Source organism: Euprymna scolopes, chromosome 17 (assembly GCF_053919585.1).
Source record: "Euprymna scolopes isolate OS-2025 chromosome 17, ASM5391958v1, whole genome shotgun sequence".
In the NCBI taxonomy this organism is placed as follows: Eukaryota; Metazoa; Mollusca; class Cephalopoda; order Sepiida; family Sepiolidae; genus Euprymna; species Euprymna scolopes.
The window spans coordinates 122,010,767-122,038,511 of NC_136498.1; the positions used below are offsets into that span (position 1 = coordinate 122,010,767).

General features: G+C 35.2%; 1 protein-coding gene across 6 annotated transcripts; it reads left to right on the forward strand.

Annotated features, from left to right (window-relative positions):
• Positions 1–4,431: 4,431 nt before the first annotated feature.
• LOC145296949 (iris-like) lies at positions 4,432–25,864 on the forward strand. 6 transcript variants are annotated; one of them, XM_080143172.1, is made up of 4 exons: positions 4,489–4,756; positions 10,985–11,088; positions 14,715–14,799; positions 23,979–25,864. In XM_080143172.1, the coding sequence occupies exon 4, from the start codon at positions 24,002–24,004 to the stop codon at positions 25,244–25,246; it is 1,245 nt and encodes a 414-aa protein (XP_079999298.1). In that variant the 5' UTR covers positions 4,489–4,756; positions 10,985–11,088; positions 14,715–14,799; positions 23,979–24,001; the 3' UTR covers positions 25,247–25,864. The 6 variants fall into 6 exon arrangements, with proteins under 6 accessions (XP_079999295.1, XP_079999297.1, XP_079999298.1 ...); XM_080143171.1 differs by lacking the exon at positions 14,715–14,799 and having other exon boundaries at positions 4,464–4,756; XM_080143173.1 differs by lacking the exon at positions 10,985–11,088 and having other exon boundaries at positions 4,667–4,756.
• The last annotated feature ends 1,881 nt before the right edge of the window (positions 25,865–27,745 follow it).

Genomic DNA, 27,745 nt, shown 5'->3' on the forward strand with positions numbered 1-27,745 from the left:
GCCCACTGACATCCAGCTACCTGCTCTAGTGCCCACTGACATCCAGCTACCTGCTCTAGAGCCCACTGACATTCAGCTACCTGCTCTAGTGCCCACTGACATCCAGCTACCTGCTCTAGTGCCCACTGACATCCAGCTACCTGCTCTAGTGCCCACTGACGTCCAGCTACCTGCTCTAGTTCCCACTGACATCCAGCTACCTGCTCTAGTGCCCACTGACATCCAGCTACCTGCTCTAGAGCCCACTGACATTCAGCTACCTGCTCTAGTTCCCACTGACATCCAGCTACCTGCTCTAGTGCCCACTGACATCCAGCTACCTGCTCTAGTGCCCACTGACGTCCAGCTACCTGCTCTAGTGCCCACTGACATCCAGCTACCTGCTCTAGTGCCCACTGACATCTAGCTACCTGCTCTAGTGCCCACTGACATCCAGCTACCTGCTCTAGTGCCCACTGACGTCCAGCTACCTGCTCTAGTGCCCACTGACATCCAGCTACCTGCTCTAGTGCCCACTGACGTCCAGCTACCTGCTCTAGTATCCACTGACGTCCAGCTACCTGCTCTAGTGCCCACTGACATCCAGCTACCTGCTCTAGTGCCCACTGACGTCCAGCTACCTGCTCTAGTGCCCACTGACATCCAGCTACCTGCTCCAGTCCCCACTGACATCCAGCTACCTGCTCTAGTGCCCACTGACGTCCAGCTACCTGTTCTAGTGCCCACTGACATCCAGCTACCTGCTCTAGTGCCCACTGACATCCAGCTACCTGCTCTAGAGCCCACTGACATCCAGCTACCTGCTCTCGTGCCCACTGACATCCAGCTACCTGCTCTAGTGCCCACTGACGTCCAGCTACCTGCTCTAGTGCCCACTGACATCCAGCTACCTGCTCTAGTGCCCACTGACATCCAGCTACCTGCTCTAGAGCCCACTGACATTCAGCTACCTGCTCTAGTGCCCACTGACATCCAGCTACCTGATCTAGTGCCTACTGACATCCAGCTACCTACTCTAGTGCCCCCTGCTCTAGTGGCCACTGACATCCAGCTACCTGCTCTAGTGCCCACTGACATCCAGCTACCTGCTCTAGTGCCCACTGACATCCAGCTACCTGCTCTAGTGCCCACTGACATCCAGCTTCCTGCTCTAGTGCCCACTGACATCCAGCTACCTGCTCTAGTGCCCACTGACGTCCAGCTACCTGTTCTAGTGCCCACTGACATCCAGCTACCTGCTCTAGTGCCCACTGACATCCAGCTACCTGCTCTAGAGCCCACTGACATCCAGCTACCTGCTCTCGTGCCCACTGACATCCAGCTACCTGCTCTAGTGCCCACTGACGTCCAGCTACCTGCTCTAGTGCCCACTGACATCCAGCTACCTGCTCTAGTGCCCACTGACATCCAGCTACCTGCTCTAGAGCCCACTGACATTCAGCTACCTGCTCTAGTGCCCACTGACATCCAGCTACCTGATCTAGTGCCCACTGACATCCAGCTACCTGCTCTAGTGCCCACTGACGTCCAGCTACCTGCTCTAGTGCCCACTGACATCCAGCTACCTGCTCTAGTGCCCACTGACATCCAGCTACCTGCTCTAGAGCCCACTGACATTCAGCTACCTGCTCTAGTGCCCACTGACATCCAGCTACCTGCTCTAGTGCCCACTGACGTCCAGCTACCTGCTCTAGTGCCCACTGACATCCAGCTACCTGCTCCAGTCCCCACTGACATCCAGCTACCTGCTCTAGTGCCCACTGACATCCAGCTACCTACTCTAGTGCCCCCTGCTCTAGTGGCCACTGACATCCAGCTACCTGCTCTAGTGCCCACTGACATCCAGCTACCTGCTCTAGTGCCCACTGACATCCAGCTACCTGCTCTAGTGCCCACTGACATCCAGCTTCCTGCTCTAGTGCCCACTGACATCCAGCTACCTGCTCTAGTGCCCACTGACGTCCAGCTACCTGTTCTAGTGCCCACTGACATCCAGCTACCTGCTCTAGTGCCCACTGACATCCAGCTACCTGCTCTAGAGCCCACTGACATCCAGCTACCTGCTCTCGTGCCCACTGACATCCAGCTACCTGCTTTAGTGCCCACTGACGTCCAGCTACCTGCTCTAGTGCCCACTGACATCCAGCTACCTGCTCTAGTGCCCACTGACATCCAGCTACCTGCTCTAGAGCCCACTGACATTCAGCTACCTGCTCTAGTGCCCACTGACATCCAGCTACCTGCTCTAGTGCCCACTGACATCCAGCTACCTGCTCTAGTGCCCACTGACGTCCAGCTACCTGCTCTAGTTCCCACTGACATCCAGCTACCTGCTCTAGTGCCCACTGACATCCAGCTACCTGCTCTAGAGCCCACTGACATTCAGCTACCTGCTCTAGTTCCCACTGACATCCAGCTACCTGCTCTAGTGCCCACTGACATCCAGCTACCTGCTCTAGTGCCCACTGACGTCCAGCTACCTGCTCTAGTGCCCACTGACATCCAGCTACCTGCTCTAGTGCCCACTGACATCTAGCTACCTGCTCTAGTGCCCACTGACATCCAGCTACCTGCTCTAGTGCCCACTGACGTCCAGCTACCTGCTCTAGTGCCCACTGACATCCAGCTACCTGCTCTAGTGCCCACTGACATCCAGCTACCTGCTCTAGAGCCCACTGACATCCAGCTACCTGCTCTAGTGCCCACTGACATCCAGCTACCTGCTCTAGTGCCCACTGACATCCAGCTACCTGCTCTAGTGCCCACTGACGTCCAGCTACCTGCTCTAGTGCCCACTGACATCCAGCTACCTGCTCTAGTGCCCACTGACATCCAGCTACCTGCTCTAGTGCCCACTGACGTCCAGCTACCTGCTCTAGTGCCCACTGACATCCAGCTACCTGCTCTAGTGCCCACTGACATCCAGCTACCTGCTCTAGTGCCCACTGACATCCAGCTACCTGCTCTAGTGCCCACTGACATCCAGCTACCTGCTCTAGTGCCCACTGACATCCAGCTACCTGCTCTAGTGCCCACTGACGTCCAGCTACCTGCTCTAGTGCCCACTGACGTCCAGCTACCTGCTCTAGTGCCCACTGACATCCAGCTACCTGCTCTAGTGCCCACTGACATCCAGCTACCTGCTCTAGTGCCCACTGACATCCAGCTACCTGCTCTAGTGCCCACTGACATCCAGCTACCTGCTCTAGTGCCCACTGACGTCCAGCTAACTGCTCTAGTGCCCACTAACGTCCAGCTACATGCTGCAGTTCCCACTCACGGCCATCTACCTGTACCAGTGCAGATCGATATCCGGCTACTCATACCAGTGCCCGACTAACGTCCAGCTACCCGTACCAGGGTCCACTGACGTCCAGCTACCCATACCAGTGGCCAGTCATGTCCAGCTTTCCGTACCAGTGTCCGCTAACATCCAGCTACCAATTCCTACCTAAAATGGACCTACAACAACAGGTTTCGCTCCGGCTGATCCTGAATTCGTTGCTATACATGTTACCATTTCATTTCTTGGTAAAAATAAAACACGATATCGCTTTTAACCAAACATCTGTGTTTATCAGCCTTTTTTGTTTTTTTTTGTTGTTATCTCTTTGCTTTGTGTCTACTTTATTAATTGGACATCGATTGGTACCAGCAACCAGCACATGAGTCATGTGCCACATGACTATATCACCCCTCCTCTGCAACACACTACATAGGAGTCCGCTAATGATTAGATGGACCAAACCATGCAATTTGGAACTGAAGGGACAGTAATTCTGGTAGAGCAATGAGGGTGGGGTGGGGGCGGGCATGTCCAATATTCATTAAAAAAAAATGGGTCTATTAGAAAAACGCATAAAAAAGTAATGATTTTAATTATAATATACTGTAATGTATATTTTCAGCAGATAAATAAATAAATTTATCTCAGAAATCAAGAAAATGACAGAGTTTTTCAATTTGTTTTGTTTTTCAAAATAATTAAAGAAAAATTTGGTTACTTGCATCGAAAAAATGGGTTTCTATTTTACATTCAAATTTATATGCGGAACTGATACTGATCCCCACTTTAAAGTTTAAGGTATTTATGCACTTATTTGCACCGTGCTGAAATAATAACGTTATTATTCAGAAAGCCATTCTTAACATGGGACGAGGAGGATGTTGTGTAACTAGTTTATACTTTCACCTATCAATTTAAAAGCTATTGTAAAACTTGAATTTAACTTGAAAATACTATTTAAAAATAGCGCAGCGAAGTGCATAAGTACCAAGTTTTAAATATTTTTTTTTATGTCCTTCTTGTTATTTTATCGACAACTTTTAAAGGCTGTTTACATGTAACAACCTAAAAAAATAGAATCTCATTTTTCGTTTTGTGTGAATTAAGTGTTGGTTGCAGGGAGACAATAATACCGGAATTTCTTTGTCCGGCGAATTTTCCGCGAACAAAGGGAGATAACTCGTCCTGGAAATTATTTTTTTAATTCTAAAATTCTTTCTGAATCTCCATCTTTTTACGTCATCACGAAATAATATTTTTTAAAAGACACGTGAAAAAAAAAAAAAAAAAAAAATGATGCCAAGTCAATTTCTACCGAAAAATTAATTTTGCGATCGTCATAATTGGCTAGATTCTTCTGTAGTAGCACAAAGAAACGTCGAATTAAAACCAACGGCAACTAAGAAAAGCGGAGAAAGTCGAAGAAATCTCTAAGAAATTAATTAAGAAAAGGAACTGTTCGATTTTTTGGTAAATGTCATTTTTTTTTTTTTAATATTTTTTTTTTATTTCAAAGAAAAAAAAAAGCTGAAAATTTCAAAGTCTTCCTATTTTTCAAATACACAAAATTTATTGACAAATATTCGCTTAACAAAAAAACAAAAACATCTCTCTATTATTGGATCTATCAGATAATATCTCGTGTTTTGTGTTTTCTTTACTTAAATGTAACTGTGATTAAAAAAAAAATTAAAAAATCTAGGGGGGGGGGTAGCTCTCGTACACGTGAACCTAGACATTTTTTTTTAAATGTCCATTTTAATTTCCTGTAATTTTATTTTGGCATTTTTTACGAGAGTACTCAACGTATTGTAAACATCCCCAACCTCCCCATGTTAAGAACGGCTTTCGAGGTTGGGGAGGGGTGCTTATTCCGAAAGCCGTTCTTAACATGAGGAGGTGGGGGGTACACTACGTTGGATACTCTCGTAAAAAATAAAAGGCAGAGTAGTTGTTGTACAACTAAAGGTAACTCCAGGAAATTAAAATGAACATTTTAATTTCCTGGAATTTTATAAATAATTTAATAAATACACATTTTTATTTATTTTATTTTATTAATCAAATATTTATCAAGATAAAAAAATAAAGATATTTTTTTTTACGAGAGTACCCACCGTAGTGTAAACACACCCAACCTCTCAATGTTAAGAACGGCTTTAGGAATAAACACTCCGCCAACCTCGAAAGCCGTTCTTAACATGGGGAGGTTGGGGGTGTTTATACTACGCTGGCTGGGTACTCTCGTAAAAAATACCAAAATAAAATTACAGGAAATTAAAACGAACATAAAAAAAAAGTCTAGATTCACGTGTACGAGAGGTACCCCCCCCCCTGTATTTTTTTTTTTTTTCAGCGGATTAATATCGAATGGATCTCAGATTAACAAAAAAAAAAAGGTAAAACTATACAAACACCGTGACAGCGAATTAACCCTACCCCTAACCCTAACCCTAACCCTAAACCCTAACCCTAACCCTAATCCTAACCCTAACCCTAACGCTGTCACGGTGTTTGTATAATAATACCAAAAAAAAGAAGGAGGGTGTACACGAGTGAGGCCGAAGGGCCCCATAGCGATCGGCACCGATGTTGTACGCAGACGCAGCATGTTCCAGGGAGCTATTATTAATCTGAAAAGAAACGAAAGAATAAACGATGGCGGTGAGAGTTGGCACGAAATAGTGCAAGGATTCATGGATTAATACCATGCAAACAGTAAATTTGCGACGGGTTTGAATATCAGATTCCTTGTAAGCGACCTAAAAACAAAACAAATTTTATTGGTCGGTGTTTTGTTGTAGTTAAAGTAAACATTTACCCATTAAATTTTTCTGTTGGTCGCCATGGAACTCAACGCCCAAGGAGTACCGAACTTTGCACTTTGCGGATTATTTTGCTATTATATGTTTTTCTGTTTTGGCAGGGTATTTATTTATTTGCCGGAGATTAGTTATAAGTAATTAACAGGAAAATTGGTGCAAGTCCAGCAGTGCTGTGCTGGGCTGGACTGCTGGATATATTTTTGGGAGGGGGGGGGGCGATATCTGTTTTTATTAAATTGTTAGGTGAAAGTACAGAATAGGTACACAACAAACACCCTCCTGTTCCCATGTTAAGAATGGCTCTCTAAATAATATCATTATTTTAGCACGGGTCAATAAGTGCATGAGTAGATTTTATTTTCTCAAATAAATAAATTAAAAAAAAACAAAAAAAAAACATAACAAAATAATCCGAAAAGCGCAAATTTAATAATCGCTGCCTGAAATGTGCTGCGTACAGCATCAGAGCCGATGCGTATTTCGCTATGGGGGCCTCAGGCCTCACTCGTGTACGTCAGCAAAAAAAAAAAAAAAAAAAAAAAATGGAAAAAGTCAATATTTACATATGGGGGTGTGTGCTCAGTTTCTAATGCAATACTCTAGTAAATCGATCACCCATTTTGGAACCACTCGAGGTTTTAGGCCAAATTTTGCGAATTTACCTTTTTTGAACCAGTTTGGTGTTTTGGTACTTGTACAGTTTAATCAAGATATTGAAAAAAAGTTATATTGTATGTACCCGTTATGGAATAAAGTCCCCCCCCCAAAAAAAAAAATATTTTTTTCACTTAATTTGATTAAGTAGTTATTTTTTTATAACACCGAGCAAAAGGTTGTCATGTTTCGATTTTTAGACCATGAGGAAGGAAGAACAGCTATATGTGTGTCAGAATTTTTTGGGAATTTTTGACACTCTTAACACAAAACTGCGAATAAAATATACAAAACTCATAATTTATTTTTTTTTTTTAAGTGGGATGTTTAATTTCTTTATAGAATCTACTTCCAAAATAAACTATTAAAGTTTTTAAAAAAATAATAGAAATATTATTTTTTTAAAAAAGTGTTTACAAAGTGCATGCGCGCATGCAGCCATTTTTTTCTACGTAATGAAATTAATTTTACGAGTTGAATTTTTTTCAATTTAATAATCTATCAAAATTTTTCTATTGGTTCAATTTTTAAGATTTTTTTTTTTTTCAGGTTTAATGTGAAATTTTATGCTCTTTCCAACAAACCAAATATAATATTTAGGTACAGGCAAAATTGGGCGGGCAAAAGTAGGGGAACCTAGTTTTAAAAGCCGATTTATCATAATTTTTTTTGTAGGTTTCCGACTACTTTTTGATTGCATTTGAAAGATTAAAGACTAAAGTTAATTTCCAAAAGGAAAAAAATATTTGTACACGTGAAAAAAAAAAGTTATGAAAATGTTTTCACGGCGAGCTAACCAATTCAACTAAATTTTGAAGTTAAATAAATTCATTGTAAAAAATCCTGTAAAAGATAATATTAGGTTTCTGGGCCTATTTCAAAGATAATTAGTAAAGTCCTAAGATATGAATTAAATTAAAAAAAAAAAAACACCTTGCTTGTGCAAAAATAACTTAATTAGCCCTCCAAAAGCAAGTAATTTACCAGTCGCCAAAACTGCAACAAATAAAGGTTTGTAAACGCGATTATAAAGAGACCCAAAATTTCAGCCAATCGAAACGCTGTTTCAAAATGAAGTCATGATAGTAAAAGGAGGTAAGGCTGTCAGATTTCTTTTTTCTCTCAGATGTGCATCCATACATTCCTATTCTGAACGTTTGTATCAATTTTTATTATTTCTTAATTTAATTATTTTTTATGTTCCTGCTTTTAAATTAATTTTATTTTTTAAATTATTGTTCGAGATTACATAAAAATTATGTTACGCTGAAAGTTTCACATTCTTGCGAGCAAGGAAATTATTAAAATCTTGCATATAAAAATTATGCGAAATCTGTAATTTAAAAAAAAAAAAAGTAGAAATATTTTTTGCAATTATAATTTTTTGTGTGAAAATATTCAATAAGCAATGCTTAATTCAATGCTAATATCGGTAGTTTGAGAAATTCAGTTTTCTTCGAGTTATATCGAATTCATTAATACGGACTTTACGGGCTTTTTTTTCGTAATGTTCCTGTAAAAAAAATTATTTTTTATTGTTACAAATCACGATGCTTTATTTACATAAAAAAGCAAAAATAAATTCTTGCTTTTTTTATTTACTACTGAAAACCATAACTTTAGTAAAGGTATTTTTTGTTTAAACAAAATACATTTCCGCTAAGATTTAAATAAAAATAATTAGTTCATTATATTCCGCGATCGTTATTTGATAAATACTGAAAATTTCATTAAAATTGGTTAGTTTCCTGATTCTTGGTGAAGTTTTAAGTAAAGGGAGGGGTCAAAATGTTTATACATTTTGAGCATCGGTATTCATTTTGCCCGTACCTAATAATATTCTAGACAAACGTTTTTTCTTGTTTTTTTTAATTAACCCCCCCCCCCATTCGGAAATGTCTATTAAAAAGTAAATAATTAATTTTCTCACCTAAATTGAAGATAAAAGATCAATAAATAAAATGATCTCATTTAAAACAAATGAATAGTTATGTGCAAATTTACCTGTAAAGTGAAAAGTTTAAAACCTTCTTTTTAAAAAAAACACGTTGATTTTTTTTTAAGTTAAACCTCACATTTTGAAAATATCGTCCTATAAAAATTGGACACCTACATTAATTTTTTCTATTTCATTCAATGTTTTTTTGTTTTTTTTTATAGATTTTTGAAAAAAAAAATTCATTGCATAAAGAAGAAATAAAATATTTTAAATCAAAACTCATATAATTCTTTAAGAGAATAAAAAAAATGGAAAATTCGTCGGCGTTTTTTTTTGTTTTTTTTTAAAGTAAAATTTGATGAGTGAAATGTGATTATTTTTCAAATACAGTAACCCATACTTGACTAATTTGATTGTTGACAGTAACCACATATCAGAAATTCAAAAGGGAGATAAGACAGATATCAGCCCTTCAAATGTTTGTTTCTTTATATAGTTACTACCGGGAAATATATTTGGTCTAATGTGTTGGTTTTACGTTTTTGAAATAATTAATTATGGCGCTTTTCAGCCGCCGTATTTGTCAACTGGAAGAAAGGGAGGTAACTCCGCTCTGTGACCACATATTATTAGATTTTAAACTTGCGGTCTTTTCGAATGGTTGCTTAAAAAATTTGTTTAAAAAGTACATGGAATAAAAAATATAAATATGGACAAATTCTTATAAATGAAGAATGAGAGCACCCATTGATTAGTATTTTATATAGGTAAGTGATTTTTTGGAATTTATATTTATTATAAATGGAGTAAGTTAAAATTTGTTGAAATCTTTTTTAAAGAAAACGGATTTAAAAAAAATATTGCATATTTTTCTATTAAACCTTTTATTATTTTAAAATTTGGTCTTTGCTCCTTTTATTGAAAAAAAAAATTAGGGTTTCAATTACATTTTTCAAATAGTTATAAGCTTTGAAAGATAGTGAGTCTAATTATTCAGATTTTTATCACTTCTTTTTAATGGCAACATCTGACACTGCTAGAGTCGGTGTGCCAGAAATTTCGTGAAAAATATTGAATAATTCCACCCTGTCTTTCCAAGCATATAACTCCTCGAAAAATGTAATTCAAGCCCTAATTTTTTTTTTCAATTAAAGGAGCAAGGACCAAGGTTTCATTAAAAAAAAAAAATACAAAAACAAACAACGTGTTTTTTTTTAAAAAAAAAAAGGTTTTGAACTTCGGACTTTACAGGTAAATTTCTAAAAAACACTTTTTTTTTTAAATTTTGAATATATTATTTATTGATCTTTTATCTTCAATTTGTGATATATAAAACTTTGGTGTGTAAATTAATTATTTACTTTTTAATAGACACTTGAAAATAGGGGGGGGGCGTGAATTAAAAAAAAACGTTTGTCTAAAATATTATATTCAGTTTATTGGAAAGAACATAAAATTTCACATTGACCTGAAAATATCGCAAAAATTGAATCAATAGAAAAATTTTGATATATTTTTAAAGTTTAAAAATTGAAAAATATTGAGCTCTTAAAATTCAATTAATTTTATTAGTTTTTAAAAAAAATTTTTTTAAATATTTCTATTACTTTTAAAACAACTTTAATAGTTTATTTTGGAAGTATAATCCATAAAGAAAATAAACAACCCACTTTTAAAAGAGAAATTACGAGTTTTTTATATTTTATTCGCAGTTTCGTGTCGGGGTGTCAAAAATTCCTACAAAAATTCTGATACACCTACTGCTAGAGAAGCTATTATTTAAAATGGGGAGACGGGTGTCGGCGCTTTAGACTAAGTTAGCTCCCTGTGCGCCTCCTTCCTTGTAGTTTAAAAATTTAAACATGGCTACCTTCAGCTCACTGTCATAAAAGTTGTTTTTCTGCTGTTAAAAAAAAAAAAAATCTTGATCAAATTAAGTCATTTTTTTTTTTTTGTTGTTGAACTTCATTCCATAACAGATACGTACAATATAACTTTTTTTAATTTTAATTTTTTAACATCTTGACATCTCGTACAAGTACCGGAAAGGGCCCCTAGGTTTTTTTTCTGTATATTATTTTCAAAGTGCTGTATCATTTTTGTAACATTAAAAATAGGTACATATTTATTGATTATCTTCAAGTTTGGTCCAGACAAATATTTTTCTTTTTTTTTTTTTTTCTTTTTTCTCGATTTCTTTTTTGTTTTGTTTTTGGGTTTGTTTTTTTTCTCAAGTTGTTGTTTTTTTTTTCATTTTTTTTTTATTATGCAATCATCAAGTTTCATCACCCAAAATTGAATGCACGCACGAAAACAAACGTGGCAACCAGTGAAAATAATATAGATTACAAGCCCAAATACCCCTATAAATCAACTTTTAAAAGGTAAGTTTTTAGTTGGTACTTTAGCGCACATTGACAATTAATGCCCATAGATTGATAAATGAAAACCTCCTTTATGTAAAAGAGGTGTGTATGCTCTCATTAACTGATTACAATATGGGGGATCGATTTGTTGTATTAGAAACTGTGCACACACGTTAAGTATACCAAAGAGTTTTCATGTTAATTTAAAATTTTAAATGTCACTGACAAAAAATGAAATGAAGACAAAAATAGTTGAGGGGGGGGGGGAGTACCGCTTGTACACGTACACCAAAGTCTATTAAAAAAAATGTAAACATGACTAGTTATATTTTGAACAGGGCTCTATGGACACATTCATCTTTTAGTTGACCTTTGACAACTAAATATTTTCATTTACTAGCCAAATAGAAAAGTTACTAACCAAACCCATATGATTTTTGGAATATGACATCTTCGTTCTGTGACGAGTATGTACATCATAAAGATTTTTCTGTGTTTTTTTTTTTAAATAAATGTAATTCTAAATATACAACAAATTTTATGTTGATACTTGAGGGTATAAACAATCTGATTTCTCTTAATATCTTTTTAAACAGTTTTTGTTAAAAAAAAAAAATCATATATTGTTCTATTAGACTTATTGTTTAAATAATTTAACTTTGTTCATTTTATATAAAAAAAAGGTGAAACAATATTTTTCACTCAGTAGTGAGCTTTGAAAGATTGTCAGTGAAAGAAATTCAATCGCCAAAAGATAAACGTTTCATTATTTCTAGTTGCCACTTGGAAAAATCACTCGCAAATGCGACTGTTTCACTCGCAATGTAGAGCCCTGTTGAAATTTTTTTTTTTTTTCTGGATGAAACAGATTTTTAATAGTAAAATTAAGTAAAATACTAAAAGAAACCCATCTGATATTAATGTTATTTATTGGATTTGTTTCTATTAGTATTTTTATTTTATTTTTTTTATTTTTGAACGATTATCAAGAATCCAAAAATGGGTTTTCATGTACTTTTTGTCTCCGTGTTTTTACTCTCACCTTTTCTCGCTCATTCAAAACTATTCTGAATTTGTAGCAGTGGGCCGGCATCAGTGGATTTTTTTTTTTTTTTTTTTTTGCTTAATCTATTTCAAACTGATAAAAAAATAATCGAATTAAAGCGAAAATCATATTTTAGTTGATTACTAAATTTAAAAAGTTATTCTAGCAAATTAACAATTTAATAAACCAAAATATCGTAAATTTTTTTTTTTTTTTTTTAAATACAGCTTGGAACGATAAAATTATTGCCTTAGAAAAAAACGCTATTCCATTTCCGTTTGATGAAAACTAGTTTTCTTTTTCTTTTTTTTTTTTGTTCTAGACCATCTACTAGGTGTACAAATCCTAAGAATGATAGACGCCTTCTATCATGTCTGAAAGTGACACAATGTTATTCAGCTTGGTAGAATAGTAACTTATCTTGCCTTTGGTAGCATTTATTTGTTATATATATATATATATATATATATATATATATTTTTTACCACTTTTTCAGTTTGTGCATTTATTACTATGGATAACATCAAAGTGTAGTATCTGTTCTTCAGATGCTGCACTTCAATTTCTGGTTCTCTGTCAGTGGAAGAGAAATCCTTCACGACTGAGACAGTTTTTATTTTTGTTCCTTTTCCCCACGTTAAAAAAAAAAAGACCCTGGTGTCTAACTCTGTCCCGTAGGGAGGCATTGTAAATAGGAACAATCATATTAAATCATAAAACAATACCCTATCGTAACCTTACTACTAACCCTAAGTCCACGTGCCAATACAAAAAAAATATTTTGATGGCTTCTGCTGTTAGGCATACACAAGAAAATTAATTAACAAATCTTTTCTTCATGTTAAGAAATTTTAGAAAGCCAATCTTAAGAATATTAAACTGCACATGTGCCTTTTTTTTTTTCTTTTTTTTTTATAAAGACGTGGGTGTAAAAGTCAAAACAAAACAGGGTGCTCATGCAGAGGAAGTGCCACAATACTTTTGGGTGGACCTGAAAGAGCTTGCACCCTACCTGTAAATGATTTGTTTTCACTTTTTAAAATTATTTTCCAGGGATTATCATTAATCAGATTTAACTTTCAGGTTACCAAAAAAAAATTTGCAAAAAAAATTTTTTTCTAATGATTTTTAACACCGGGGATAACTTTTTGATTATAACATTCTACTAAATTAAAACCTCACTTTCAAATACAATAGCTGTAATCACGTTCATAAGGTGACTCGTGACTGATGATAATTCCCATTTAATAAGATGGTCCAGTGATAATTCACAAAAAATGTTACCAAAGGCAAGATAAAGTACCTGGATGAGGTTTTTTTTTTTTTTTAACAAAGAAAACTAAATACTTAAATAATTCAAAATTTTTATTGCAAAGCAAAAAATAAAACGTAACTAAATTCACAACAAATAAATGTTACCAAAGGTAAGATAAAGTGCTCTTCTACCTACCTGAAAAAAAATTTTTTTTTATTGTATTTTAAAATTAAATTCAATTTTTACGATATGCGCACTATTTTGTTAGGTGAAAGTACAGAAACACAAGTACTAAAAATTTATGAGGAAAAACCAAAATAAAAATAAAATAATTCAAAGAAAAAAAAAAGAATTGCTTTTTTAATAGAACGTCAATCATACAGAAGAGACCACGTAAAAATTGCCAACAAAGGCTTTCTTAATTACCTTAAAAATTTGAAGAGTAGAGTAAGAATTGTAAAGAAAGAAAGTGTCTGTTATTGCACTGTACAAATTTCTGACACACTCTCAAAGGAAGAAAAAAAAAAGGAATCTATAATCATTACATTTTTTATCTTTGATTTTTAATATTTGCATATTTAATATAGAATATGTGTCTTTGTCTGGTATGATATAAGTTAACATGACAAATCTAGTTCCACCTAGATTAACAAACAAAAGGATACTTGTGTTACGTTGATTAATCGGACTATTATTCTCATCTTGGGTGTTATTAGCACATTTCATTCGCTGTGAACCTGAAGATCTGAGGCAGTTGATGGAAGACAGGAAACTCTGGAGAGGAAGATGCACATTGGTCCGGGCAAGGAGCCTGTCCTGATGATGACGGCTCTTCTCTGATGGTGTGCTACAATACGTGCAACAAGTGGGGCCATTTTGACTGCATTGGAGTCGTTGAAGACGCTGCAATTGGAGATTGGTCTTGTCCGAGTTGTTTGGTGAATAATTCTTGTTAGTTTATTCTTTAATTGTAACTAAAGTTGTATTGTCTACTGACTTATGTTTTACGATTTAAAAAAATTCAGATACTATCCTGCTGTTTACAATTCTGAATTTTTGAGGTGAGACATGAATGCTTGTGTTATGTTTATCGGACTATTATTCTTATCTTGGGTTTTATTAGCACAGCGTTTCGGTCGCTGCAACCTGTGACCTTCTTCGGGTGTTGACAACACGCTTCTTTTCCTCTACTAAGGAAAAGAGGATTGGCTCAGAATTTGAACAGTGGGTTTGAGGGTTAGTAAGGTTCTGTTTGTAAGAAGTAGTTAGGGGTTAAAATATCAATTCTATTATCCGATGTGAGTGAATAGTCCGTCACCGTTTTTTTTTTTTTTTTTTTTGTAGGAGCGTTTTTTAAGCATCGCTTGATGGTTTGAATCATTCTTTCCCAGGTACCCCCATGCCAAGAAGATTACAAAGGAATGGTAATGTGAGTGATAGACGTTGGTCTAAATTTCTCTTTAAATTCGTCAAAAAAACTTCAGACCCATGATTAACTTTTTAAAGCAATTAATTTTATTGTGTATGCTAAACGGCACAAATCCCCCAAATATTTTTTTTTCGTAATGCCACCCAGACTTAGGGTTAGTGGTAAAGTCATGGGGGATATTTTTTTATGTTTTAACATGATTGTGCATTATTACTATAGACAACAAACTGAAAAAGTGGTAAACAGAACAAAACAAATATATAACAAATAAATGTTACCAAAGGCAAGATAAGTTACTAACTGGATAAGTTTTTTCTGTTTTACGTTATGGGTGGGTATCCCAAATAAATTAGTAAACCTAATGAAGGCCAACAAAAATGACCGAGTACTCTGGTCTAGCAACAACTCTAAGGGGACAGCACGCAGACCCATGCATGTAAATAAAAAAATAAATTTTTGAATCTTCATCCAAAAAAATCCGGTAAAGTCAACGTCCACTTGCTGGAAAGGGCGAATAAAATTCACTCTATGAACTGGCAACTGAGATCCTGCAGGAACTTAAAAGCGCAAGGAATTATTTTTTTTTTTTACGAATACAATGACGAAAAACAGTTTTTACTAGATTATCTTCGTTGAAGAATCCAAAATCCCATTAATCTCAGCTTAGCCAATGTTGAACTTGTCCCGAGATGTCAACAATTCAAATCGGCTTCCTTGATCACAAGTTCTGTTAAATAATGATGTTTTCCTAACAGAATAGGATGCTTGACCTCATAAGAAACAAAATTTGCGGCAAGATCAAAGTGTAGTATCTGTTCTGATATTACGCTTCACCTTTTCGGTCCTCGGTCAGTGGAGAAGAAATCCTTCATGACTGAGACAATTTTTTTGTTCCTATCCAGAGTGCCCCTTTTTGGGGAGCTGGATTTTCCCCCACATTAAAACCCGACCTTGCGTCCAACTCTGTCCTCGTGGGTAGGCAAGTAAATAGGGACAACATCAGAATTCTGAATCTTGCACGTAGTTTGTAACAAACCTTCATTTTTAATAAACAGTTCAAGGGCAGTAACTCTAGGTGGAACTTTTTTTTTGCAGATTGTTCAGATACTGTCATTCACACGGGAATTCCTCCCTTTGCATAAAAGAAAGGGGCATTAATTTTGCTTTTTACACGGAGGTCAGTTTTTTGATGTTTCAACTTGTGTTGACAAACAGCGAGACCTTCTCGAGGACGCTGATTACTTTTGTCGTTGATGAAAAGTCTGGTGTAGAATTTTTTTCTTTTTTTTACACGGAGGTCACCACTTATCAAGGCCCGGAAGCCACTCAGGGATAAGGGTTATTGCAAGTACAGTACGTTAGTGTGGAGATTTGATGAATTGTTTACCTAAAGGGGCGGTTCATTAGGAATTTGTTAACGTTGGACTTGAACACATCCAAGTTGTAGTCAGGTGGGAAGCAGGCAGACGGAACAGAGTTCCACAGGCGTGCAGTTCTAAGAAAGAAGCTTTGTTCATGGAATCCACGTTTTGATTTAGGCACAGACAAAGAGTGGGGGAAATTTTTCACAGTGGATTCAGCTAGACGGGTGTTTTTTGTGAAAGATTGGCGAGGGGGGGACCAGAGATTGGAGTTCAGACGAGCACCTGCCATGGAAATAACGATAAAACAAGGATAGGCTCGCAACGTCTCTTCTGTGGGAGAAAGGTTGCAGGGTAGAGAAAAGGGCATCCCCACTAAGCCACGAAGTCTATTTTGTACTCTGTCAAGGCAGGATAGGCTGTTTTTAGCAGCTCCTGCCCAGATATGGCAGCAGTATTCCATCCTTGGACGTACTTGGCTTTTATATAAATAGAGAATTGCATCAGTAGTGAGATATCTTCTGGAGCGGTAGAAGGATCCCACCATCTTTCCAGCGACCTTGGCAACAAACTTGATGTACGTGTTCCATTTCAGATCAGGAGTAAAGGACAAACCCAGAAGCTTGTCAAAACACTGGGCTTCTCCTAGACGAGAGCCATCCATTTCAATCGATGCCAGATGGGGATCAGAGCGCTGATGATGTAAAGATAGGAGTTTGGTTGTAGATGCATTAAAGGCAACCAGCCACGACTGAATCATCAGGAAACAATTTTTTTTATTCATGACACTGTTAATGGAGCAATCAATCAACTGATATTGGACCGAATGACCCAATCAGGGCCATTCATATTCATAGATCATAAACCTGTTTGAATTTGGTAGAGGAGAGACCTCTAGTAAGGAGATCCACAGGGTTTTCTAAAGAAGGAACATATTTGAATTGAAACAAGATGCCACTAATTTCCTCTAACATTTTTTTTATGTTCTGCATTCGGTTTTTAACAAAAGGATTCCCTTTAGTTCCCTTTCCATTCAGAACCCAAGATAAAACCACTTGCGCATCAGGGACGAAAGGATTGAATGTTGACAGGCTTCAAGGCCTTCAAGACATTGGGAATAACCTTAAAGGCAAGATTGATTGCCATAAGTTCCAGGGGAGGAAGAGTCTTCTTTTTAACAGGTGCTACTTAAACCTTTGCAAAGATTAGAAGACATTCAGTCCCCTGCTTCGCATACAGTGAAAATCCATATGTATTCTTGGAAGCTTCGCAAAAACATAGAAACTCTGTAGGATTTGTTTCCTGTAATGTCCTTCAAGGAAACTCAATTTCACACAAAACATTCAATTCCTTGACAAGATTCTGTCAGGTGTTTTAAAAATTTTCTGGGATTTCTTGATCCCAGGATAATCTGTTCTTCCAAAGTTCACTAATTAGGAGTTTACTTTGAATGGTAACTGAAAGAAGCAGATATAAAGGATCATAAACCTTTGAAATCTGAGATAGGATGCCGCACTTAGTGCAGACGTAAGTGTCAATCACAGTCGGTGTAAGTTTAACAGATTCCCTTTGAGGGAGAATAATGATATCCCAACACCTTTTCAAATTTAGGAAGAAGGAAAGGAAATGGACCGATCATCGATCATCCTCTCTTGCAAGTCATGACAGTTAAAGTTGTGACTGAAGGTCAAAACCGGCCTCCTTTAATCTCTTCTGCACTGTCAGATGAATTGAATTGCGAGGATCAAGATTGCAACTGGATGTGACCATATTGTCCAGATAAAAATTATTGCAGAGAATCGATAATGATACATCATAACTGCACCATTCTGCATGATGTTTAAGAAATAACTCAAAAAAAAAAAAAATGGCATTGAAGCCAATATGATAGTCTTTCAAGAAAAAACAAAAATAATTATCTTTATTGGTCCTCAATTGGATTTGCAAAAAAGTCTTTTTTATACCTCCCAAAAGCACATAAATAATTGATACCTGAATAAGCAGCATCATTTGCCCCCCCCCCTTCGCATACTGCATAGTTTGAAAGAACAGTTAAAAACTAGATGAATCTGTGTCGTAACATCCATACCTTCGTTATTGACAAGTCTATAGGGAATCCAACAATAATTCTCAAATTCTTCCGGAAGAACTCAAGCAGGTTCAATAATACGTAATTCTTGAGTCATCATAAAGACCTTTTTTAACTAAGGAATCGGCAACTCTTTGCATAATTTTCAAACCTGGCACATAATTTGAGTCAACACAAGATAATTTTTCCTCGTATCTACTATTTTTCATGACAATATTTTCTTTTAAATTATTAATTTTGTCATCATCATAAGATGAAGAGTTAATACCACAATCGATGCTGATAGTCTAGAGTTGGGGTTCTCGACCGGGGTCCATGGAATATTTCTGGGAGTCCATGGGCAAAATATTACAAATTGGGGGTCCACAATGATGTCTTGCTGGTCCATGAAGTAAACCAACTCATAATGGTTTTTATTATTAAAGATTTAATTTCTTCTGTAATTTTCATTTGACGTAAAAAAAATTTTTTAAAAGCTGAAGTAGACATTCAAACAAATTTTAATGTATTTTCTAGATTTCCAAAAATTTTAATAAAACTGCTTTGAAAGCAAGAGAAAAAAAAAATTAGTTTTCATTTAAAAATAAAGCTTAATTATATACTATTTTTTTTTTGTTTATAAAAACCCTCAAAATTTATATTGTGCTTGACAATGAATGCCCTGGAAAAGTCACTTCTGATTAATGTTTAGCAGTTTTTTTTAAATATTCTGTTATGATAAATAGCTGAGTTCGTTTGCCTATTTTAAAACGGGTAAACATTAATCAGAAGTGACTTTTCCAGGGTATTCATCATCAAGCACGAATATCAGCTGACAAACAATGTGAACACAGAAGGATAGAACGATTTTAACCTTTAAGTAATTAATGGGAATTCGTAGGCATTACAACATTAGTATGAATTGTTGAGTTATCTTCCTTTGTTTTTTGATATTTTTTTTTCAAAATGGTCAGAGAGACAGTCACTTCTCGTGTTGTGTTATTCATAAAACTAGCCAGATCGCAAGTCATGGTTTGAATCCGTACACTTATGCATGCCGCCACAATTAGACGTCAACAAAAACAAGTGAAGCATACATGGTCCCCCGTGACTGCACAGTGAACGAGGCTTAAAAAAAATGACTAAGTTCAGCATTTGCCCCCCCCTCCTATTTAGCCCCAAAAGTCCCCAGAGAACATCAAATCCTGGCGAAAATGAACAAACAGTGCAGTTTTAGGCCTTAACATATGTAAATTTGAGTTCTACACCATGAAAAAAAAGAAATGACTAAGTCTATCATTTGCACCCCCCCCCACCCCCAATTTAGCCCCAAAAGTCCCCAAGGCTTTAACATATTTAAATTTGAGTTCAGCACCATGCAAAACTGCTAAATAGACATACACAGAAAATTTTGGACAAATATGGTAAAATAGTAAAAAAAATGGAGTATTTTTATTAGCCCTAAAAGAGCCCCTGGAGCACCCCAAGAGTTATCGCAAATTATAGACAAACAAAATTATATAGAAATCAGTTAGGTATAACTTTTCAGAAAGTTTTATGAAAATCCAATGCATCAATGTTTTTTTTTAATAAGCACAAAAGTGTCAATTTTAGCCATTTTAACCTGAAAGACACCCCTAAGAGGGCAACTGGAGTTTTCCTGGAAATCCATTCTGTTACTTCTGTTTACTCATATCATGTTTAATGTTTGTGCAAAATTTCAAAAAATTCCAATGCATAGTTATTGAGAAAAGTGCGGACAGACGGACAGACGAATAAATAAGGGTGAATTTACAGGTCCACCCTCCTTTTGTCGAGGGATCAAGAAGTCTCTTGTACTTTTGATAACTAGTAACGAGGATGATTGGGGACATATTTATTCTCTAATGACAATACTGACAGCAAGGAGGGGTCACAGGGTTGCGGTGGCGTGTGTGCAAAATGGCCAAGACATAATGTGTCTGCTCTCATACCACAGTTGCTTCTTCTCTGCGGTTGTCTGGTTATTTTTTTCTTTTTATTGGGACAGATGACGTCGGAACATTCTTCCCTGCCATTTTTTGTTCATTGTATAAAATGTCTGTCAGTTCAGACTGATGCCAAATCCTCGAGAATTCTGCATCTCCGATTTGAAACTTGCGATCTTCAGTTTACTTTCGTCAGCCACATAACTCATTTTATCCTTTAGTCCTCATATTCCATGAGTGATATTTTTCTGACAAAGAGGGAAGAATTGCTGTTTTCAGGGTCAGAATCTATTCCATCTAACACGTATCATTGGCAAGTTGTTGACCCTAAAGTACATTTTTTTTTTTTTTTTTTTTTTAGCTCTTTACATGCCTTGTCTGGACTGATTTCCATAAAAAAAAAACACTAGAAATGAAAAAAGGTGCTCTTTCTCCAAGACAATGCACTGTGTCACAAATTAATCACAATGATATCACAATAAATGGCTGCACATTTGTTTTGGTTGATTGTGACTTGAAGTCAGGTGATATAGCAAAGGAGATGAAGTTATCCAATGATATCAAAATTACATGAATTGCACTTTGAATTGCTTCCCCACCCATCTTATTCTCTATATCTAACCCCCAGCGACTAGTGACAAATGTGTCAACTTACTGGCTCACAATATCTTACATGAATAATTTCTGACACTAACAAAACACAGCGTGCACACAAGTAACCAAAAATTCCCATTTTTCCCAATAAAATATTATCTTTACAACGACTGTTATCGTATTTTATTTGTTTACTAGCAGGGAGACCCGACGTTGCCCGGGATTGAATGAGGATCAACAAATATTTCATGCTTTCGTATTTTATTATTGGAATCCATGAAATCGCCCATTTTTTCAATCAAATCGATTGATTGCCTGCTCTAGTTAGGGACCCACCACGGTGCACCAGGAACTAGCTTCACATGCCTGATAGCAGTGACTTAATCCACAATACATTGCTGTCTACATTGCACTGTAGAGAACCTACTGTTGATTTTATAAAAGTGTTTTATATAATGGCTTGAATGAAATTTTAAAATGCAGAAGTCAAGTATCGGAGGACAGATTTTTTTTGTTTAAACCCATCAATAATGATATATAATATTCACTATTGATGGGTTTTCTTTTTTAAAACCTTGCCTGCTTTTGTATGCATCTGGGGTCACTTTGGACGGCTTTCATCTGCTATTGTTCACTCATCTGACTGCCAGTTTGCCTCTCGGATGAAGAGTTGGATCCATGTTTCATCCATTGTCACATAGTGATGATGTTAAAACATTTTTTTTGTGTTCAAGCGTTTTTGAATCATCAATGCTCTATTGGTTTTGATTGACTGTTCAAAGTCAAAGCGGTACCCATTTTGAACACAGCTTTCTTGTTGATAAATGTTCATGCAAAATTGATGATTACACTCCCTTTGGATATTAGGGAAAAAGGTTGGGTCTTTATATTTAATTTTTTTTTTTTTTTTTTTTTACCAGATCTCATATTACAAGTATTAATGTTATGAAAATAAATTTTAAAAAAATAAATAAAATAAGGAAAATTTCAATTAAATTAAAAAATTTTTTGTAGTTAAAAATTTCCTTGTTTAGTTTTTCATTTACAAATATTTTTTTTTTTTACCAGATCTCATATTACAAGTATTAATGTTATGAAAATAAATTTTAAAAAAATAAATAAAATAAGGAAAATTTCAATTAAATTAAAAATTTTTTGTAGTTAAAAATTTCCTTGTTTAGTTTTTCATTTACAAATATTTTTTTTTTTTTTTTACCAGATTTCATATTACAAGTATTAATGTTATGAAAATAAATTTTAAAAAAATAAATAAAATAAGGAAAATTTCAATTAAATTAAAAATTTTTTGTAGTTAAAAATTTCCTTGTTTAGTTTTTCATTTACGAATATTTTTTTTTTTACCAGATCTCATATTACAAGTATTAATGTTATGAAAATAAATTTTAAAAAAATAAATAAAATAAGGAAAATTTCAATTAAATTAAAAAATTTTTGTAGTTAAAAATTTCCTTGTTTAGTTTTTCATTTACAAATATTTTTTTTTTATTCGCAAATTTCTTTTTATAAATTATTTTATTTTTCGTTTTCAAAATATTTATTTAACGACATTAATTAATCTGTGAAATTTACATCCTAGAGAGAGGATTCATTTCTCCACTGACGATAGGTTATTAGTAGCTACATCACATGACTTCAATTTACGATTGGCCAAAACAAGTGTGCAGCTGTTTTATGTTTTCCAGAACAAATGCCGAATCGGATTCAGCCTCATTTGTGTCTGTACAATCACATTGTCTCTGATAGAGCAGAGTCTGAATAGCACTTAACAAGTTATTGCTTTACTTGAATAGTATTTTCCCCCATCAGAAAACAATGTTTTATAAACCTGACAACATTCAGATTGTTCGATTGATTTGAAAATGGGCAACAGTAGCTTTACTTCAATAATTTGGAAACTATTAATCCAGTTATGTTCAAATTTTGACACATGGCATTTGAAGGTTAGTACTTTATTTTAAAAAATCGTATGAATTTTATTTTCATTACAAATACAATCGAGAATAACAACTGGAATACAAATAGTCTGAACTGCTAATGGAATTCTACATGTCAAGCCAGCAACTTATAGAGTGATGTGTTTATTGTAAGTGATGCATGTATATTTCTTATTTGGTTGTTTAATGTAAACGAAAAAATCCTTTGTTTGCATATCAGCAGTAGGAATAATGTAGGCTGAGCTAGTTTCATAATTTAGACTGAGCTGGTACCGTGATTCTTGACACTTGCTTAAAGCAAAAGATCGCCTAAAATAAAGAAAGTCTTACTAAAACTGAGTAAAATTCATTTAGTTGGATCCAGTTATCTCCCTTGGCAGTTGATAAGGCTAAAATTAACTTTTATCAGGAAATCTTGAGAATTTTTGGCGCTTTTACACTATTGGGACGAAATTCCGGAAACCGTAGTACTGAATTTCACATGAAAACAAAGGTATGTACGTATTCCCCAGATGATTATATCCAAAAATTACGAAAATCGATGAGGTATGAAATTATTTATTAAAGAAAATAAAAAATAGAATTTGATGAAAACGATCGTAAGACATAGGAGAGTTCAAAAGGGAGGTAATTTTCCGTTTTTATTTAAACAAGATGGCGGCAATTTTTCACCTGCTAGCACGAATAAAGCTGTTTTTTCTTTTTTGAATAATTCAGTAATATTCAGGTAATTTCGACTGCATAATTTGAAAGCTATCATTCTAACATTAGAATTGATAAAAGAATCAATTGAAACCATTGTTTTTTTTATCTGAAAACTCCATTCATCGACTACAAAACCTCGTCCCAATTCTGTGGAAGCGGCGAATTTTTTTTATTAAAAATGTAAAAATAAAAAATAAGAGAAATTTCAATTGGCTACACCAGATAAGGAAAAGACGCTAGGTTTTTTTTTTATTTTTTTTTATGACCAATGTAAATGGTAAAAGATGGAAGGGAAATAACTCAGTTTATATTATGCAACAAGGGAAATAACTCCCAACCCTTTTAATCTTTTAAATATGTTCTGTTCTATTAGTTTATTTTTTCTTATTTTATTTATTTATTTATTTTTGCTGTTCCAATTTCTTTATCTATTAAATAAAAACAGTTTTTATTTATTTATTTTTTGTTGTTCCAATTTCTTTATCCAGTAAATAAAACAGTTTTTCTTTTTTTTTTTTCTTTTCTCTAGCGTTGTTCTTGTAGCTGGTCAGGATGAAGTGTGCCATTTCATTTTTTGTTGGGCTGGTGATTGCTTCGTGGGCATCGGAAATCCCAAACGAATACAACCGAGAACAGCAACTGAAATACGATTTGTCTGAACCGCTCATGGAATTCTCTCTGAAGCTTTACAAGAAACTGTGCAACACAAATAATGGCAACATTCTCTTTTCCCCGTTCACAATCGGAACGAGTATTTCCATGATTGAGATGGGCGCCAGGGGTCGTACAGCCGAACAACTGCAAAAGTTACTAAACCGCATCTCGCCAGAGGACGACTCTTTTCACGAGCTCTACCAGGAATATTTGGAGACTTTCAAAGAGTTGGACACGCGTTACAACCTAAGGTTTGCTAACAGCATTTTTATCAACGAAAATTTTAACGTCAGTCGCAATTATACGAACCACATTAGCAAGTATTATTTCTCAAAAGTTGAGGTGTCAAACTTCACTAACAGCGAAAAGATAGCCGATGATATTAATAATCACGTTTCAGACTCGACTGGTGGCGTGTTGAAACATTTGCTTAAGGCAAGTGATCTTGATACGAGCACGGTGGCAGTGCTGGTTAGTGCCATTTATTTTCAAGGGTTCTGGAGCTTCACCTTCGATAAGGGGCAATCGGGTTATAAAATGTTTCACATGAACAAGATGCGTACACGTGTCATCGACATGATGCACGCTGAGGGTCAGTTTGCCGTGTATGAAGATGAAGCATCAGGATTCCGGAGCATTGAGCTTCCCTACGTTGGTGGTCGCATAAGTATGTTTATACTCCTCCCAGACGATGTCGAGGGAATCGAAAGTCTGGAAGATACTTTGACCCCGCGGATAATTCGTAAAGTTGTGGCTAAGAGAGATGTGCTATCGAAGGTCACTCTTACATTGCCAAAATTCAAGTATCTTTCCGACCTCGACCTCAACGACATTCTTGCAGAGCTTGGGATGACCGATGTTTTCAATCCCCTAATGGCTGATCTATCTGGGATAGTCTCCCCTGAGGACAGAATATATTTGAGCCGTGTGAAACATAAAGCATTTATCGAGGTCAATGAATCAGGGTCCACAGCAGCTGCAGCAACATCTCACACGATTAAAAGACGTAGTGCGTCATTGCCGGTCACTTTCACGGTGAATCATCCATTCATGTTTTTTGTCATCGACAAAACATCTGGAATGATTCTCTTTATGGGAAAATTCACGCAGCCAATCGGCGCCTTGAAACATGATGAACTATGAAAGAATATTCAGATAAGACATTTGCAAAAAAAAAAAAAAAAAAAAAAAAGAAAGAAGCAAAAAAAAAACCCCAAACCTTCTACTCTATAATAAAGGTGAATGTGTATTTATTTGTATATGAATAAATATATATCCGTTCCAATGCACAAAAGTTAGCACATATAAAGACTGCCGGATGAAACCATTTCAAGTGTTTAGGGGAAAGGAAAAGTGAATAGCAAATCAGATAACCTTCCACCAACTTTAATGAAATCGGAAAAAAAATTCCTTTACTCTATTTCCATAATGAGACTTTTCTGTTTTTCTGTACTGATTGATAGAAATTGTTGTTTGCTTTTTTTTTTTTTTTTTTTTTTTAACTTGTAACATTTAACATTTTTTTTCTTTTCTAACTTCAACGATTCAGATGGTATTTTATTTTAATGTTAGTGCAAACACGATACAAACATCATTTTTTGACAGAGGATGAATACACATAATATTAATGAATATTCCAATACTACCCCATATATATTATATACACGGTGTCCAAAAAGTCACTGAAGGTTGAAAATCTTGATCATTTTACAATTAATGATTATCTTTTTCTCTGTTTCAGATATTTTACAGATAATATTTTGGAAATTAATTATGGATAATTATAATATTGAACAACATACACAAGTTGTGAAATTGTTTTACCAAAATCAGGGGGTCAAATGTTTTGACAATCGGGTCAAGATCAAAGTGTAGTATCGTTTCTGATGCTACACTTAAATTTTTTGTTGTCGGTTGGTGGAGAAGAAATCCTTCACGACTAAGGCAATTTGTGTTTTTGTTCCTTTTCTCCACATTAAAAAAAAACGACCTTGGTGTTTAACTCTACCCTCGTGGGGAGGCAAAGTAAATAGCTACATTATCTCTTGCTATGGCAATGTCAAATGGCCACCATATTCCCCAGACGATTAGCTGCAACTTTTTCTTGTGGGGATATCTTAAAGAAAGAGTCTATGTTAACAAACCCTGCAAGAATTGAAGGAAAACGTTAGGAACAAAATAAGTGATTTAAATCGCAATCCAGAGATTCTGCAATCTTTCATGAATAATGTTTTGGAAATAGTACAAATATGCAAAACTGAAAATGGGCAACATTTAAAAAACATTATTTTTCATAAAGATTGTTTGAATTTTGCATTTAAAAATAAATCCCAATGTCTTAGTCAGATTGCATTAAAATTACAGAAAGATATCAAAAATAAAGAATCTATTTAAGTTCAGAACCTTCCAATTACTTTTTGGACAAACTGTATAGGAGAGAAATTAATGTACAAGAATGTTTTTAATGGACACATTGGGAACAGAAAAAAATGAGACCTGAATGAAAAGGTCAGCATCCATACAAAAATAAAATAACTTTATATATAGGAATTTGTTTTTTAGCCATAGGTTCAATCTTAATATAAATCTCAGTTGAGTATCAAAACAAATATCAACTGTCGTATTTCCGACTAAAAAGCTCAATGTGTTTCATGTACAGAGAAAATATTTAAGAATAAAACTGAACACATACTGGAAATTAATTTATTTCAACCTTAACTGGTCTCTTTTATGTTTGCGAATGGAGGAAATTATGAAATTGAATGAAACGCACTGATGATTTCCGATGGTATGCATCAATTATTGGCAGAAAGAAAGAATTTTAATTCTACATAATTTTTGTGTTTAAAGAGCTATTGTGTCTGGAAGCAGGCAGGAAAAATAAACAATATATTCTGATGGAGAAGACAGTGATTTTGAATATTGTTGAAATGTACTAAAAACTTTCTGGATGTCGAATTTGTAGGACATATAGTTAACGATGAATATGTCATGATTTTATATCTTTCTAAGCTATTATATATGAGATATGGTTGAGCCAAAGTCTTAAGCAAAGTTGAACCGAGCTCAAAGTTGAACTGAACTCATACACCTGCATTATTCAATGTTGTCTTGATTTACTTCAGGTATGTAACTTTATTTCATTAGAATGCTGACAAAGTTCCAGCATTTGACTTTACTATCTTCATATATGTACATCGATATACTAGTTATACTTCATATTCTATACATATATATATATATATACATACATATACTAGCCATACTTCATATATATATATCTCAAGGTTCTACATGGCGAGTGATTTTTCAAAGTGGCGACTAGAAATAATGAAACGCTTATCTTTTGGCGATTGTATTTCTTTCAATGACAATCTTCTAAAGCTCACCACCAAGTGAAAAATATCGTTTCAACTTTGTTTTTTAAATAAAACAAACAAAGTGAAATTATTCAAACAATAAAAGTTTAATAGAACAATATACTCTTTTTTTTTATGAAGGTCGTTTAAAAAAACATCTGAAGAAATCAGAATGTTTATACCTTCAAGTCTCAACATAAAATTTGTTGTATATTTAGAATTACACCTTTAAAAAAATCAAGAAAAACTTTATTATGTACATAATCATCACAGAATGAAGATG